Here is a 19,317-nt window from a genome sequence, read left to right as displayed (position 1 = left end):
CAGACCTCTCATCAGGAAGTCCACACCACTTCCTCTCATCCGGAAGTCTTGTATTATCTACAAGCAAATCAGTATATGTGTTTATATTGTTCAGTATGGTGATATTATACACACACACTGCATAGAAAAACACAGTGGAATGAGAAATGAAGTGTTTATTGCTACCTAACACACATTTGCACTGAACTGCAAATGTACAAGAATAGCACCAGGGAAATTCCAATTAAGAAACATTTCTGATAAAATATTAATAAAATCTCACTGTAGTGTGGTCTTAATTGCTATAATTTAATCCACTGCATGGTATAAATATTTTAGAAACATAAGATAAGTGTAAGATGAAGGTTAAGGGATAATAGTATACATCCCCACTGGTTGGAAAAATGGATACTTCATACATGATTGATGTTTGTATGGCTGATCCAGAGACTTATTACAGTGCTGGGATATGTAAAGTATAGATGTGGATATTTAATACTGAAAGATGAAGAAACTTGTGGCACCTTAAAGACTAGTTAAGCTACTGACAGCCCGCACTTTCATAGCTAAGAGCTTCCTTCATCAACTGCAGGCTTGTAAGTGATTCTGAGTTGTACTTGTCTTGATTTTTGCCTCCCGTGTTACAATGTTTTTGAGATTCTCTTTAATGTTTAATCTTAACTTTTGTGCCCCAATCCAGATAAGGAGATAAGCTTCCATATGCTTATCACTTGTTGGATCAGGAACTCTGGTTGTAAACCAGACACAAAAAACAGGTGCCATTTATTCACACTGCATGATTTCTAAAAATGTACCCTCATCCACATTCTGATACAACTAGTCATGCATAAATATAATTTTTACACATTACTAAACTTGTATTGGGGCACAAATGTTTTTATTAACCATCGTCTGCTTAGAGAAACAACTTTGAAAAACAACCTATTGTATAAAACAAATATATAAATTAAAGGCATGCCAAATAATCTAGATGTCATGTCTGGTTGCACTCAGAAATAAAATGACCTCACACCATGCGTGCAACATCTATGGAACTTGTTAAATGAATCTTTTTAGGTGTATGGGGTTAGGGATCTAACATGGAATGATCAGGTGTTAACTATAGCTGCTTGTCTCCAATTATAGCTGAAGCACAGTCTTCAGCTATAGTTCATATGTATAGGAATGGATGTTATGCTGCAGGAATGAAACTTATAACTATATGTTTTGTCTCCCCTTTTCCCTAACCACTCCCCTCCCCACCTCCTCACATTGTCTAGATTAATTTTCTGCTTCCAGATTTAATCAAAACTGTATCATTATAGCTGCTCCAGCAAACAAAGGTCATCTTTATCCTTCAAATCAAGATTGCAAATCTGTTTCAGATCATGAATTGAAACCTGGTTTGGAGGAGGGTGAATGTGAATCATAAAATGTGATTGGGAAGTAATGGTAGAGTATAGGGAGTTGTCTAAACCAGTAGGAAACCCGATACTCACCCTGTAGCCACAGCACAGTTTCCCAGTCTGTAGCGACTCTGATAACTCCACACTCACAAGGGTGAAATTAGAGCAACCCAGAAAAGTAGAGTGGTCCTACTACAATCACACGTCTTGTAATGTAATGCAGAGGATTTCTGGCTGCACAGCCTCACCACCAATCTGGGTTTTCCAGGCAAACATGGGGGTAAAAGATAGTTCTTTTTTTCTGAATTTTTTGGCGAAAAGTCCTACATTGCCTGCAAATTCTGAGGAACATTGTGTGCCTGGATCATAGCCACTACATATGAGTATGGGGTTTCCCACTGGTGTATTATAATTATTATTATTACCATCATTATTCTATTTATTTACATCCCACCTTTCTCCTAGTACAGGGACTCAAGGCAGCTAACAAAATTTAAAACAGTCTTAAGTTAAAACATTATGACATATCAAAAATACAAAGTTTAAAAAACAAACAATTAAAACATTACATTATTAAAATTTAAAATTTAAAACTCTTTGAAACAAAAACAAAACAGCACCCATGTGAATATGTGAAAGTTTTTATCAGCCATCGAAAAGAAAGCAAAGATGGAGCCATCCTGGCCTCTCTAGGGAAAGGGTTCCAGAGCTTGGGAGCAGCCACTGAGAAGGCCCTCTCCCTTGTTCCCAGCAAATGCACCTGAGAGGGTGGTGAGACAGAGAGAAGGGCCTCTCCAGATGATCTCAAGACTCTAGTAGGCTCATACAGGGAGATATGGCCCTTCAAATAACCTGGACCCAAGCTGTATGGTGTAGACAAATCCTAGGTTGATCAAGCCAGGAAATAACACACTGTAATGAAAAGCAAGAAGAGAATCAATATATATGCTCCTGGTTTATTTCTAGTATCATATCTAGTTTTGTGGTATGACCTCACTGATCCACTTTTATCTTTATGTATTTATTTAAAACATTTTATACTGTTCGCCAAGGCAAATGTCTAATCAATAAAAAACAGACTGGTCCTTCTTGCTGATTTAAAATCTTTTAAAAAAATTTTTAAAGAAGCAACACACAAAAAAAAAGGCAGTGGAGAAGAAAGAGTAAAAAAACAAGTCCTCTTTGAGCAGGGCTGCATCAAGGTAAAAAAAGAGATGGATTTTTCAGCTTTTTGGACTGGCTGTCAGTGGTGACAATTGAGTATGAAGAAGGTTTTCCTTCCACTAGTGCAATTATTCTCAAACTTCCTGGCATTTTGGACTTCAACAGCCAGAAGCCCCAGACAAATTGGCCAAAAGTCAGGAATTCTGGGAGCTGAAGTACTGTACAGAATATTTGGAGGACCGAGTTTAGGAACCATTGCACTTGTGGGCTGGTGGAACAGCCATGGCCATTTCCATTAGTGTCTTTGTTTTATGTCTGTCTCTGGCCAGATAAGCCTGTTTGGCCAACAGCATGGAACAGAAGGCTCTGTAGTTCTTGCCCCCCCCCCTTTTTTTGTTTCAAATATTCACAGAGATACACTTTATCATACATATGCAAAACTGTTATAGAAATGTTTAGTTTGGAAGGGAAGAAATTCCTGATTCCGATTTGGATGTCCAGAAAAATCCACATGTCACGGATTTTCTATTGTAGATGAACCATAATGCAACTGAAAGTTATGTCAATAAGCAGTGATTGAGGTGAATTCAAAACAGGAGGGGGAGCTCTTGTCACACCAGTGGGGGAGCAAAGAGGGAACACTCTCCAATTGCAATAAGCAAAAGAGAGGGAATTAGCCTCAAGACTGGACCTATCTTGCATTATTCCTTCCTTCCCTTAATTGTTTATTAAGACATGCATGGAAACAGAATTTAGATGCATGTTTGTGCATGTATGATGGTTCCACAGTTTCACATCCCATGCAAAGCTACTCCACATCTGTCACTTTTCCTGACTTAAGAGTCTCATTTCAAACCCATTGAACTCAATGAAATGAAGAAGGGACTTCTGTGGACTAGCCATCAACACAGGAATAAGGCAGTTTTTGTATACAGATGTATACAAAGTACAAAATTGTAGAACAAAGCGACATGTGTTGTGCTTCTTTCCCTCCAAATGCAAGACATTTACATTGAATTTTTCATTACCTGCTGATTTGCAATAAACGTTTTTGACTTCCCCAAAATAGCCCTTTAAGTCTTTATTAAGGGAAGATGGTAGGAAAACAGAGAACCATCAGAAGATATTTGGAGAAACAGTGATCACGTTACTGAAACTCATCTTCATTTTCATCCAAAAGCTTTAGGCAAATCTTGTTACTAGGGGCAATGCTGGTAATAAATATTTTTGTTCTCTTTCCGAGGGCACAGCAAATAGATTTTGCAAGTGGATGACCTTGTGCATTAACTGTGTAACTCATGATTTAGTAAACTAGTCAGTTGAAATATTGCAAATGTTTTCCCAACTCTGGATGATTTTGTTTGTGCCAAGAGAGCATCAATAAACATACCGGCAGATGAATAGCAAACATGAGGCTAGCTTATTACTGAAATGGACCTGGAAAATATGGCCTTTTTTTTTCCTTTTTGGCATGGAACAGATCAATGGCTAAATACAATATTGAAACAGGAGTGCTCATTTTGTTGTTCTTGTTCATTACCATTTTTTTAAAGCTTCATTTTGAGAACCAAGCCTAGTGCATTGTGAAACACATGCTATCATCTGGATACATAATTGATCTCCCCAAAGAAGTAATATATGCAAGCTATAAAAATAAGAAGTAAAGAGACATTGGCCCGTTGTATTGTTGAGGTGCTGATTGAACAGCCTTTGAACAGAATAATTTTGCATCTGAAATATCATCAGCTGGTCTTTTTTTTTTAATAAAAGAAAAAAGAAAGAGATTAGTTTCTTGCAAAATGAAACACAGACTTTAGTGGGTCTCTTTTGGATTGTCAAGGTTACTCCTGCTAATCTTAGTTGTAAAATCTATCTACTTACCTACCTACTTACCTAGATAGATTAGATGTTAATATGTTCTTTTTTTATTTGCTTTGTATACTTTTCGGGTGTATACAGAACCACAGATATTTTTCAACAGTGCCCCTCCTCTGTTTAAAAGCATCAGTACATCCAAAAATACTTGAAGAATGCAGGATGTTAATAAGAAAAAAAAAATAAAGTCTTAACTGTTTTTGCAGGCAGAGAGGTAATTAAAATCCTACTCACTTTTTCTATTTTTATTCAGACTACATTGATCCACCGACAGTCTCATCCATGAAATTAAGCAGATCTGGAAAACCTCTGTATATGATCGCCATGAAATGGTTGTTTCAGCCCTGTAGGGATACAGTCATCCCGCAGGGGAAAGCTGGAAAAGAAAGCTTTTGCTTGTTATTATGGGTATCTAAATAATAATAATAACAGTAGGCTCCTCTCACCTTGTTTAAGGATTTTGTCCTTCAAGCTGTAGTTTTGTGTGTCTTGTGCTGTAATTGTCTTGTAGTTTTGGGATTAAAACTGTGAGCAATGTCCTAAACCTTGTTGGATAAGAAGAATATTTGGGCTGGCTGGCTACAGTGTTTGCAAGCAAAATTATCTAATATATGGTCTCTATCTATCATCTATCTATCTATCTATCTATCTATCTATCTATCTATCTATCTATCTCTATTGTTTATCTAATTGTGGTTCCAGCTAAATCAACTAAATACTTATTTTTCAGTTTCAGTTGCTGCAAGATTGATTATAACTAATCTTCATAGGACCCAGATAAGCAGAAGTTACATTTACTACCTTGAAGTCCTTGGAGGAAGAGAATGATACTAAGATAATACTTATAAATGAAAACTTGCCCCCTTTTGCAGTACACTCTGTATGTGTCTCGCAGTGTAGTGGGCATGTGGAAATATTGTTTCAACCCATATACTACCAGGGCAGATCAAGTGTCCCTGGTAACTTGGCTAAACCAGCTTAGAGAATTACATAACTCATTGGCCAAGAGCAATCTCTCATCCTTTTGAACAGTCTTGGCCATCAGCAACATTACAATGGCAGCACTTTGATTTTCTTACCAGAAAGATAAGAAAGAAGCAGACTGGCACACACAGCATAGAGGCTGCATAGAGGAAACCTTGGCAAGTATTCTATATCAGCTACGTAGCTAAATATACTTAACTAAATAACCTTTCCTGGCCCAACCCCTCGAAATATGACAAAAATATCATTCATCCGTGCTCCAATCTCTGGCAGAATGGACCATCTTCTTCCCTTGCAACTGATGCCTGATAAAGTAGGTTGGGAGGAATTACAGTCATGGCAATGGGTCACAATCATGACTAAATATGGAACAATTATGAATGATTAAATCTAGGTTACTGTCCCATATTCACAATTGCTTCTTATTTTATTTAACTAACAGGCTGTACAGATTGGCCATAAAGGCCGGCATGGGGGCAGAGTGGAATCATGGCGTCCACACGAAGTACACCCCAACTTTGCCCCCATGCTGGCATGACTCTGTGTGCCCCATCACATGGCAGGTGGTGTCATGGCACTCCTCTGACACTGCATCCAGACGACGCAGCACCAAATGAGCGTAGAAAAGCTGCTCTGCCAGTGGCTATGGTGCCCTTTCTGCACACAAAGGAGCCATTTTTTGCAGCTCCTTTTTGCGCTGTGGAAAGGCCAGGATGGGGCCGTGGCCTGCAGTTGCCACAGCCCCAATCTGGAAAAGAAAGAGGTGGCTGCAGATCGCCTCTTAGGGTCGGTCTGTACAGCCCTTAATTAGTTAACTTAGGAGTCAGTCTACTGAACTAATTGGGGCATATTTCTGAGTATATACGCGTTATGATTGTATTGTTAATGTGAATAAAATATTGCTCTGCACAAAAACTCAAAGTAAGTAGTCAGTAAATATCTCCCAGTGCTGGGCCTCTACAAGTTATTTTCTCTTTCTTATGGTACTGTGCACTCCTCACACAAACACAAATCAAAATCAAAAGGAAATGGGCCAGAGAGAAGAAAAGCTGTAAAATTAAGCCTTAAAATAAAACTTTCAAAACCAAACAAAAATCAGAACTGAAGTGAGGACAAAACATTTTCAAATGAGGAATGCTCCTCTGGAACATTGATCTTAGCTTGGGAACATTAGAGGTGTGTGTGTGAGCATAGGGATATAATCTGAGAGTCTGTTTGTACATGTACATGTATAGGGAAAAATGCATGTGGAAGGTGACATCTTAGAAGAGGCATTCCCCCTTTATCCCACAACAAGGAATGCTTAATAATAATAATAATAATAAGTTTTATTTGTTAACCGCTTTTCCAAATGATCAAAGCGGTGTACAACACGAATTGCAATAACAAGAAAACATGGGAATAAAAATTGCAATATAAATAAAACTTCAATAAAACATTACAAAATACCGATAAAACCATCACAGTATACACAATATAACAAATCCAACTAGCAAGTGTGGACGATAATACATTCATATGGGGGGGGGGTAGTCAGGTGTTGTTAGAGACATCAAGGAAAGCTTGCTCAAACAGAAAGGTCTTAAGTATCTTTTTAAAGAGGTCTAGAGAGGGGGTGGAGCGGAGCTCCTCGGGAAGAATGTTCCAGTTCCTAGGGGCAGAGGTAGAGAAAGCCCTTTGCGAGGTAGATACATATCTCGCCTTTGGAACTTTCAGCAATTTCTTCCCAGCTGATCTGAGTGTGCGGGGCAGATTATATAGGGAGAGGCGGTCCTCCAAGTACCCTGGGCCCAAGCCATTTAGGGCTTTATAGGTTATAACCAACTCCTTGTATTGTGCCCGGAAGTGAACCGGCAGCCAATGAAGATTGTACAGGATTGGTGTTATATGGTCGGCCCTGGAACGACCAGTGACCAACCTAGCTGCCATGTTTTGCACTAACTGAAGCTTCCGGGTTTGGTACAAGGGTTGCCCCATGTAGAGCGCATTACAGAAATCCAACTGAAAGGTTACCAGAGCGTGTACCACCATTTCAAGGTCCCCCCAGCCCAGGTAGGGTCGCAGCTGGCGTATCAGCCGAAGCTGATAACAAGTACTCCTGACTGTCGCATCCACCTGAGATGTAAGATGGAGCAACGAGTCCAGGAACACCCCTAGACTGCGAACTGAGTCCTTCACGGGGAGCGTAACCCCATTCAGGACAGGTGGGCAAATTACCTTTCCCGGGCCCATGGAACCTATCACGAGTACTTCCGTTTTCTCTGGATTCAAGCTGAGCCTGTTTTCCCTCATCCAGCCCATTACCGACTCCAGACAGGCATCTAGAGGAGAGATGCCATCCCTGGTCACTGCATCAGTCGGAGACACAAAGAAACATATTTGGGTGTCATCAGCATACTGATAACACCGCGCCCCGTGTCTCTGGATGATCTCTCCCAGCGGCTTCATGTAAATGTTAAATAGCATGGGGGACAGAATGGCTCCTTGAGGGACACCAGATGTAAGTGCCCTCTTATCGGAGCACACGTCCCTCAGCTGCACCATCTGGAGTCTGCCCGAGAGGTAGGATGGTGCTTGAGGTACTTTAGGCAACTCTTGTTGCTCTGTGCCTTCAAGCTGTTTCTGATTTATGGCAAGCCTAAGGCAAACCTCAAATGGATTTTTCTGGGGCTGAGAGTGTGTGACCTGCTCAACATCACTGGCTTCCATGGTCAAGCAGGGAAATCGAATCCTGATCTTCAGTGTCAAAGTCCATCACTGAAAGCATTGTGCTATACTGGCTCTCTCTTATGCAGATTATCATCTAAATAGAGAAAAATACTCTTCAGAATGACTTAGTTCATTAATTACTATCAGAAAACAGTGAGAAAACAAGCTCCGCATGCTCTGAGATGATCAACTTTTTATTCATTATTTTTAAAATGCCTAATGCATTTCAACTTCAATGTGAAAAGGCCTTCTTCAGGGCCTTCCACAGAAATCACTGGAGTTGAAAACACTCTTCAAAACACAAGACCAAAACCGGACTATAGAGTACATACTCTATGTGCTCTATCGTCTCCTCATTGTTTTCTGCATCTGCTCTACAGTCCTGTGTATTGGAAAGTGTTTTCAATTCCAGTGATTTCTTTTGAAGGCCCCTGAACAGTGTGACTAGATGTCCTAACTGCAAAGGAGGAGAATGCACTGCAAAATGTAGGACATTCAAGAAAAAAGGAGGACGTTGCTAAATAAAAGCTTGCCACACTCATATAAATGTAAATGTATGCTTCTTGATCATGCTTAAAATGGCCGGGGGGGGGGGGGATTTTGGAATTCTTCCAGGACAGAAAGTTGAAATGTAGGATATGTCTGGAAAAAGGAAGAGGTCTGGTCACCCTGCCCCTGAAGAAGCATGTGAAGCTTGTCTCCTCATTGTTTTCTGCTTTTCTATGTGCTTTTAAGTACTCTTTTCACTACTACATTAATTAATATCACTAGTCCACTAATATTTCTTTAGCAAAGTGATGTCATCTTTTTAACAGCAGTAAAATTTTGCTGTGAAACCAGGGATACCAATCCTTTATTATAAAATTCTAGCCTTTACTAAACCGTAGCTGGCTTGTCATGTTTGTAGAAGAGCTATGAGAAGCCAAATTACAAGCTCCACTGGGATCAGCAAACGAAGTCTTAATTCTGCCTTTCCTGTGTCAGTTTTACTGGGTGGAGTGGCCTTTGTGGGAGCTGTGCATTGAAAATTGCTGTAAATAAAAATCCCATTTTAAATTACTCAGGGCATCAAGACACAGTTGGGAGGGAATCCTTTCAACAGATTGGAAGCTGAAACGTTGCTATGAAAAAATGTATTAATGCAAGAGAGATTGAAACAATATCTAATTAAAATCACTTGAAAAATGACTTGAAAATTGGATTTGACATAACATTTACAAGGCTGTCACTATTATTACTGTGCAGTTTAGCCTTTTTGTGCCACCATTTTCACTGCAGGTTTGCCAGAGATTAGAGAAGAGATAAGTGAACGATAAAGGTCTTGCATATTTCCCTACCTTTGAATGGAAAAGGAGGGCTGAAGATAGCTTTCCTGTGCAACCTTTTGGCCTCGTCTTTGACAACTAATCCCTTTGGATATGGGAAAAGGAAGCATTTCGGTGTTGTGCCTGACTGTTTAAGTCAGCCACATTGTCACTTCAATGTCTGTAACGTAAGCTTGTTCGTAGTGTTTTTTAAATTGTTAATCTCGCTAGTATAGCATTAAAATTGGTAATAAAGCCCAGCCAAATGGGTAAAATCCAAAAGAAATGGGAAGGCAGCAGAGACAAAGCAACGGTGTGAGAAATATAATCATCTATAGTCCCTGTGACTATGACAATTTGCTAGAGAGTTAATAGGGTAGCCATGGATTTAGGCAGAGATGGGGCCAGGCCTGCAGCTGTGTTTCACTTCCCTACACCTTGTCTCCCAGTTTATTCTGCTAGCTGTATGCTGATGATGGCATAATACTGTACAATTTTTTTTTTGTTCCTCAACTGTTCTAGCCAACAAGCTAATTAGACCAATTACAACAGCCTAAGGGTTTCTGGAGCTTGTCTACTTGTGCTAATGCTTTCACAGGACCAGAAACAAATTTACGCTGGGGCAATAAAAGAAGCCAAAGTCCATTTTTGGACAGGAATATGTGAAAACTGCCTTTCCCGCAAGTATTCATAGATGCCCACAACATGGGCCTGGATTGGTAGGTAAGCAAAATGCTGGGGAAAGCTTTATCCCTTTGCCTCTTTTTGTGCCCCATATGGTTATGGGGGAAAATCGATTTCAATCTATCGGAATCCATGTGACATAGGTTAATTATCAACGACTTCTCCTAGAGTTTTCAATGATCTATGCTAATTAGAATGAAGCCTGGATCCAGTGTGAACATGGTATAGTAGTTTGAGGGTTGGGCTATGACTATGGAGACCAGGGTTTGAATTCTCATTCAGCCATGGAAACCCACTGGGTGATTCTGGGCAAGTCATATTTTCTCCGTTTCAGGCAAAAGCAAACCCCTTCCAAACAAATCTTGCCAAGAAAACCCTACAATAGATTTGCTTAGGGTCACCATAAGTTGGAAAGAACTTGAAGGCACACAACAACTGACATTTGTTTAAAAAATTAGTTGAATAAATGTGTTTAGCTTGTCCATCTTACTTATTTGTATTTTATTTATTTAAGCTTAGCAAAGGCAAACTCTTATTACCCAAATTACTCTATTAAGACAGGAATTGAGACCATGCTACAAGAAAATTCTTTTCTCCCCAGCTGTCACCACTGGTAGGCATTTCAGTAGGATGAAGCAGAGCTAGATGACATGGTGGCAGAGCCATTCCATGAGCCCTGCTGAAAGATACTTTGCTATTTTCACTCTTTTTTCCTCATCCCCTTTCCCCTTTGTGACATGCCTTTTTAACTTGTAAGCCTGCAGGCAAGGGCTGTCTTGCTTTTATTGATTGTATGTAAGCCTCTTTGGGAGCCCTTTTTGCTGAGGAGTGGTGTAAAAATATTTTAAATACATTTGCAGCCAGATGTTGTTCAGTGTAAAACCTTGGGTTTTGTTTGTAAAGCAGTTTTAGATCCTCCTATGAAATAAACTGTGCTATACAAATGCCAACCATTTATTCCAAAGGAGCAAATAAACCTAACATTTCAGCTTCTCGTACAAGGTAAATGCCCAAAGGATACCGAAATGTCAATGATTTCTTTCTCTCCTTTCTGACCCTATTTTTCACTTTTATAGTAAAGAGTATGAATTCCATTATAAGGAAATAAGCAAGTCAGCAGTGCTTAAATGGAATTGTTATGACAGATTAAGAGGTCTGGCAGAAAACTCCTGTTTGGCATCATGACCCAGAGTGTTTAGTACCCCAAACCTACCTAATGAAGCATTGTTGATGTGGTTACCCAACACTAAAGCATCTCTATATGCTAAATGCTATAGAATGACCAAATGTAAGGTTGGAGGAGATGCAATTGAAGGAATGGCATAGCCTTGGAAAAAAATAGAAATACATAAATAGGTAGAGGCCATTTTGGAATGGTTTTCATCCAACATTAGTCAATGCACTCCTAGTTTGGGCCGAGGCCGGCACAAAGCACCCATCTGTCCATGCCCACAGTTAATGCCAAACATTCTTAGAAGTGCTGAACCACATTATGTAGATATGATGAGGAATTAGCTCAGTGATTCCCAAACTGTAGTCTTCCAGGTGTTTTGGGTTTCCACTCCCAGAAACCCCAATAAACTTAACAGTCAGTAATTCTGGGAGCTGAAGGCCAAAACATCTGGAGGGCCAAAGTTTGGGTACTGCAGGATTAGATGTAAGATGCATAACTATACCCAGACCCTCAGTTCATCCGAGAGGCCCTCCTTTCAGTTCTGTCATCACCACAAGCAAGGTTGGGGGGAACATAAGAGAGGGTCTTCTTGGTGGTTCCTCCTAGACTCTGGTCCTTCTGTACCAGGGAGGACAGATATCCCCTTGTTGTTTTCCTTCCATCACAGGCTAAACCATTTTTATTCTGGCAGGCTTTTAAAACAAAGTTTTAAAAGAATGGGCTCGGGGGTGCTGTGTTGTTTTAAATAACCTTTTATCTTTTTAAATTGCATTTCATTCTTTTAACTTAATGAATGACTATGAATTGGTCACAGTGGTTCATGCCTTGTCTCCTGAATAGGCTATTGTCACACATTGTTGTCATGGGAATGTCCTTAAAACGTATAGTATTCAAAAGCTATAGCTAATGCAAAATGCAGTGACCAGATTGTAGTCCTATGTACACTATAAAGACCATAGGTCACCAATTTTGTGCCAACTGCACTGACGTCCAGTTTCCTTCTGAACTCAATTAACGGTTCTGGTTTAGATCTACAATGTTCTAAGTGGCTTCTGGTGAAATGCTATCTCTGAAAGACTTCTTCCTCCCATTCGAGCCTGGATTCAGATCCTCGGTGGTCTCCCTTTTGCATATCCCACTACCTCAAAAGGCTAGGTTGAAGAGTACATGTGACAGGTCTTTCTCTGTAGCAGGATCTCCATTGTGGAACTCTTTCCCAAGGGAAGCCAAGTTGGTTCTGTCCTCCTGAATTTTTAGTGATTCCACTGCTTCATACATCCTTTGCATTAAAACTAGTGTTGACTTTTTGTACTGTTCTAATTTGTATGGTGTCTTTAAATAAAACAGTGGTTTTATTTTATGCTCATTGCCTCAGGAACTCTGTAAGGCTGACAGATAACAAATACAGTCAAATACAAATTAGAGAGAGAGAGAGAGAGAGATTAGATAAGATAGATAGATAATAGAGATGGAGCCAAGTTTCTAACTTTATTTGCATTAACTCCTGATGAAATTCTCATTCCTTTTTTTTTTAGAAGCAAAAATTACAGAGACATGTGGCACCTTAGAGATTAACACATTTATTTTGGTATTATATAAGGTTTCATTCCATAACCAATGTTTTAGTCAATCTGCAAGGTGATAGAAGATTGTTGTGTTTGCTGCAACAAACTAACACACCTCTATTTTGGATTTTGTTTTTTCTTTTTAATTTTTGGAAGCAGTCTCACCAAAACGCTTTCATCTCTTACGACGTAAATGGTTTTAAGGGTTTCAGCCATTTTTGCCAGAAAATTGTCTCTTTCTTCTAGTCACTTACACTACTGTAGAAATAAATTATGTTGTTGAGGAAGTGCCCTACATCTCCTTTAGAGAATCAAGGTCCTGAGCTGTGGCAACTGCACCTCTCTCAATACTCAGTAACTCTCTAGTCGTGCTGCTTAATAGAGCAAAGCCATTAAGTTGTCCCCATTGTAATTTAGATCACAGAAGAGACTTCTACAGATTCTTTCAGGTTAAAATAACTGGTATAGAGAGAGCAGGAGATATTATTCCACTATAGCTACGTGCTTAATTATATGGAATTGTCAAGTGCAAAGAATTATTCTGATAAATTAAAATACTAATTAAATAGACTATCGCCGAATTTTGAGAACATTATAGGGTTCCACTTCTTCAGGTAATTTGCATATCCTTCAACTACTGAATTTAATTTGAATGGACTTCTTTTTGTATATGAGGAAACTCTTTTTGTCTCATGGGGAGATTTTTTTTTTAAAGGATTCATATGTTGTTTAATGCTTTTTCTTAAAATAGAAGCTCACGTTTCTTGCATCGTTCCTGACAATGTTTGCATTGCACTGTTACATTTTCCATAATTAAGAAAATGGTGTAGTACAGATTTCTTGGTTGGGTATAGGGTTTTTCTTTTCGTATGAATTTTATAAATAATTATATTTCAAGACTTACCTGGCATTGGAAGAGAAAGCAATCTGGAGGGAACAGTTCAGCTCCTCACACAACAAGTATGCATAGTGTAGTGGTTTGAATGTTAGACTTGGGCTGCTGCCACACTGCAGAAATAAAGCAGTTTGACACCACTTTAACAGCTACCACTATGGATTCGGGGATTTTTAGTTAGTTGAGACATTTTTCCTTCCTCAAGAGAGAGCTCTGGTGACTCACCAGGCTACAAATCCCAGAATTCCATAGTATTGAGCCATGGTAAAGTGCTGTCAAAGTGCTTTATTTCTGCAGTGTGGCAGCAGCCTTAGAGCATGACAAAAGTAACGCGACATGAGAAAGATAGAAAAAGCTTTAGCCCTACCTTTCCACATGCCATTAAAGCATTTCTATTCTCTTCCTGAGGGAGATGGTAATAAAAGTATGTCTTTTGTCATGCTGGAAAAATCTGTTTGGCAAAAGGCATACTTTTACAACCATCTCCCTCTGGAAGGAGAATGAAAGTATTACGACATCCCATGGAGAGGTAAGGAAAAGCTGCTTCTCTTTCTCTGCGCATGTTGATTTACTTTTGCCATGTAAGAAGGCTCTTAGGAGATTATCACATAGGGGTTATCCTGTTCTTGTCCTGTTCCTGTCCCATCCTTTCCACACGATCACGGGAAGGACTTTCAGATGACATTGAGCAGGTCCTGTCATTAACTCGTCCAAATCGTGATTGACTGCAATCGCACAAAAAACTTTCAGATGATGTCGTGCAGATCCCACCATTAACCCATCATTAAAATGGCATTGGCCTGCATTTTGCATTAATGGAAGTTCGCATTATTACAATGCCACTTTAATGACTGCTTAATGGAGGGATCAGCACTACAATTTAAAAGCCTTTCATGCTATCTCAGTCACTAATGAGTTAATGACAGTATAAGAATGAGGAAGCGGAACCCATCCCTGTCCTGTCTGTGTGTGATAATGTCTTTAGACTCTGAGAGGCCAGAATTTAAATCCTCACTCAGTCATGGAAACCCACTGGGTGCCCTTGGGCAAATCATACTTTCTCAGCCTTAGAGGAAGGCAATGGTAACACTCCTCTGAATAAATTATTCAAACAAAATCCTATGAGTTGCTATAAATCAGAGTTAATCTGAAGTCACATAACAAGACCAAAAATTAAAAGAATGGGGTCTGTGTATTTCTGTAGCACTTAGGCTGTATAGCTATGTTGGCATAGGTAGCAGTGGTACTGCTGTAGGAGGAAGGGTCTAATGGTGCTGTAACAACAGGTGGAGGGGGAACTACAGTGAAAGCAGCCAGGAAAGAGCTGCGCAAGAACCAAGAGGGCCAATTTCTCTGGTGATGGTCCAGGGTGATGGTGGCGGTCGTCCTGGAACCAAACACCAGTGGATACCAAGACACCACTGTATTATTTTATTAAATACAATTTAAGAGTTACAAATTATTTGTTCCTCACCACCCTCCAGGACATTAACTTATATTTGATGTCTTTCTTTATCCCTAATATAATTCGGGATTGAGGGATACAAAAGAAATGATCTTCCACATGAAAGGTAATAGATATTAAAATAAATAATAATAATAAATAGTTTTTATTTGTATCTTCCCACCTCTCCCAATGGATCGAGGCGGGATCACAACAGAGTTAAAAAACACTTATAATATTATAACATTAGTTAAAATGTAACCACAGCTAAAAACATAAAACATCAATCAATCACGGGGTCAGGTGCTCTTGTTCTGTGCCAATGGTCTTCATAGGAGGTCAGGAGGATATGCGCGGCGGAAGAGCTCTGTCTTTACTGCCTTCTTGAAAATATCCAAGGATGTAACAAGGCGAGTCTCCTCTGGGAGTCCGTTCTATAGTCTAGGACAGGTCTGTTTTTGTGGGAGAGGTGTGGGAGGAAGGTTTGAGAATGGGGGAAAAGGAGATAAGTGTAAAAATTTTGATCCATGGAATGTTATGTTAATTATGAGTTATTGAAGCACCAACTATTTTTACAATCTACTGTATATAACATCACATGATCTATGAAGAACTAATGTAAGTTTCAGCTTTATGCTGAAAACATAAAATAAAAATGGAACTGGAAGAGAAGGGTGTTTTAATGCTTAGGTTTTAAAGTTGTGAGTAATTTTTATGTTACATGTATTGCAGGTTGCGTATCCCTTATCTGGAATGTTGAAATCCAAAATATTCCAAAATAGCCCACATGGGTGGCTGGGATAGTGGTCCCAAAGACACTGCAGAAATAATCCAGTTTGAGACCACTTTAACTGCCCATTACGTTTCATAGACAGCTTAATTACATTTTAATAATAACTTTTAGTATGTTTGTATTTATGACTGTGTAAGTGGATTGACTATGTGGATTGAGTTTTAACTTCTATAAACTGTATTGAATCTCAGTATTGAGTGATATAAACAAATGAAGTAGTAATAGTAGTAGTAGTAATATCACCCAAAGCTTGCTTTGATTTGCAAGTCCAAGCAGGGGGAAAAAATTACATTTATTTTGACATTCACTAAATAATTGTAAACTGGAACACATTCCTGTAACAACATTCTCCTTTACAATATATTATATTTAAATATTCTCTGGAGTTGCATATTGGAATAGGCAATTCTCCTCTTGGATGTGCCCTAAAAATTAGAAGACCATCTTTCGTATTTGAGTTTCATGTTTGAACCCAGTGGATTTTGAGCACACCTTCATCGCAGTAATTCTAGTGTACAAAAACAATGTTAGATTTTTAACCTACAGAACTAAGCCAATGTGATTGCTGGTGCAGATGAAAATGCATATATAACAGAGCACATCAAAGCATCCATAGGCTTACAGTTTGAAATCATTCTCTCAACAAAGCTTGCATCTTAATCCCTACTCCAGCATTGATTCTGAACAGCCAAGGAGAGCTGAGTCACGTTCCTGCCTCAGTTTGCCCCTCTCTTTGTACAAAGGGGATTTAATAATGTTTACTTAGCTATCTCTCGGAGGAATTGTAAAGATAAATAAATAGACTGATGTTAGTTGAGTCTTTGAATGCATGAAGCACTATATAAATAACTAAATAGCAATACTGAATTGAATTATCTATCAATCTACACTTCTAGGCTGCAGTCCAGGAAAGCTCTTGAGTCTATTTAGAAGCACAGAAGGAAAAACATTTTTGAAGCTTCTGGGTATGACTTAATTCTGACACAAAAATAAAATGGGGATGTAACATTTAACAGACTGTGTGATCAAGAAGAGTCACAGAAATTGGGGGAAATTACAAAAGGCAAAATTGTCCATTTTCACAGCAAAGTCTCATTTCTTAAATACTGAGGCCAAAAGATTTCTTTTTTGAAAGATAGAGTTGCAAGAGACTTTCAAGATCATCTTGTCCAACTCTGTCTCTCAACTGCACTGTTAACTTAATTCAGTCCAATCTGAATCTTTGAGGAACTTCTCCCAACATGTCCTTGCCTGAATAATAATAATAATAATAATAATAATAATAATAATAATAATTTGTACGCAGCCTCTCTGTGCAACACAACCGGGGTGGCTTACATGTTAAACATACAATCTAATCCCAACAACCCACCCCCCAAAGAACATCTGGAGCTGACAGTGGGCTTATGGCAGCATGTGGATGATGTGTGAACCAATGTGTGGTTTATCAGCACAGACTTCCAAGTTTTATTTATTTGCTTATTTATAATATAGTTAAAGTGTGAGCCAGCATGGTGTAGTGGTGTGAACACTGGACTATAATTCTGGAGACCAGGGTTCAAATCCCTGCTCAGCAATGGAAACCAACTTGGTGACTTTGAGCAAGTTACACTTTCTCAGCCACAGAGGAAGGCAATGACAAACCAACTCTGAACAAATCTTGCTAAGAAAATGCCATGAAAGGTTTGCCTTAGGGTATTCATAACTTGGAAATGACTTGAAGGTCCACAACGTATGTACGTGTATCCTGCCTTTCTAGGTTAAAATGCCTACGTATAGTATAGTATAGTATAGTATAGTATAGTATAGTATAATCCATTATAACAAAACAAATATAAAACAATCTAACAAAACAAAACAAACCATCGCCAAATAATGAACCAGTAAAAATATGAATCTCAAAGCTGAGCAGGGTTGAATGGGCACATATTGGATGAGGTGATTTCTTAGGTATTTTGGGCCCAAATACTTTAAAGGTTTGAATGTCAGCAGCTTGAATTGAGCCAGAAAACAATTTTGCAGCCAGTGAAATTGACATAAAAGTAGAATAATGGGTCAATTGACGTTTACAAAATGTTGCAAGGAGAAAGCTCACATAGACAGACTACAATAGTCCATCATGCAGGTAAATCACTTGTGAATAACTATGATTAGGTCTTACCTTTACAGGAAACAATGCAGTCGATTAACAAGATGATAAGAAAATTATTTCTGGCAGCTGCCATCTCCTGTGCCCTCAAGATAGAAGATGGATGCAGGACTATACTAATATCATGAAATGGTTGCCTCAGTCCAACGTAGTACAGGTTGGAAATCTCCTTAGCAGAACCCTTGATTGACACAAACCTTTTGTGGATTTGTGTTCTTCAATCTATGGCAGATCCCAGGATCACAAAGTAGGGTTACTTGGTGAAATAACACTGTCCCTTTAAATAGGTTCCTGTCCTTTTAATGGCAACACCTGCTGAAATTCCATCTTCTACACAACCACAGACAGCAGTCCTATCCCTTATTTTACCTGGCAACCATGTCCAGCAGCTTATTTTATGAATTACAAGAATGGAGAAATTGATTCTTTGTTGTTTTGGTTATATATTACTTTATAATAATTGTCTAGTCTGGTTGGTCCAAAAACTTGATTCTAGCTCCATTGCTATTTGTCTACCTCAGTTTATTCTTTGCAAAATGGAAATGATACTGATCCATCTCATGTGAATTATGTGAGAATGAATGATGCAAAACGTCTGATATCCTGAGAATGTTATGGGGCTGATAGAAGTATATGTTGCAGATTCATCCCAATTCTGATTTATTTTAACTTGGTTGTTCTTAATTTTCCCAACAGCTGACAACAAAGACATGCTTGAAAAAACAACAGGACTGAAAATTTTACAGATTGGCATGGGAGAGGTAGGTGACTGCAGTACATATCATTATATAAAACCTTTGATTTATTCTTTTGTGAAATCCTCAGTCTCTGGGATGTTTGTAGGTGAACTGTGTTAATCATCCTAAGGGCTTTTAAAAATTCTGATTATTAGATTGTTGCATCTGTCATAATACAGCCTCATATTCCACTACCCATATGAGCAAAGCTTTGTGGCCTTAAAGAAATATACTTTCTAGCTTTGTCATATGTCAGGAGCAGAATCCCCTAAGATGAACAAAGCAATTGATGTGTCTGATTATTCCCACCTGGTTTCATTGAAGTTCTGTTTCATCTCAGAATCTGCAGTGATCTAAATTTAGAGTATCTTCTCTCTCAATGTGCCGATGAGAGTTATGGTGAAGTACTTGCTATTTGTGTGTTTACTTTTGTAGAGACTTACATTTGTAGTATA

General features: G+C 38.8%; 1 protein-coding gene across 1 annotated transcript in view; it reads left to right on the top strand.

Annotated features, from left to right (window-relative positions):
* PTPRN2 (protein tyrosine phosphatase receptor type N2) overlaps positions 1 to 19,317 on the top strand; it is a 532,969-nt gene that overhangs the window by 220,514 nt on the left and 293,138 nt on the right. Inside the window, exon 10 of the mRNA XM_042474222.1 lies at positions 18,822 to 18,886. Coding sequence (XP_042330156.1) covers positions 18,822 to 18,886 — 65 coding nt within the window. The remainder of the gene's footprint in view (positions 1 to 18,821; positions 18,887 to 19,317) is intronic.

The sequence above is a fragment of the Sceloporus undulatus genome, chromosome 6 (genome assembly GCF_019175285.1).
Source record: "Sceloporus undulatus isolate JIND9_A2432 ecotype Alabama chromosome 6, SceUnd_v1.1, whole genome shotgun sequence".
NCBI classification, from domain to species: Eukaryota; Metazoa; Chordata; class Lepidosauria; order Squamata; family Phrynosomatidae; genus Sceloporus; species Sceloporus undulatus.
Note: the sequence above shows the minus strand (reverse complement) of the source record. Positions and strands in the feature narration are given on the sequence as shown.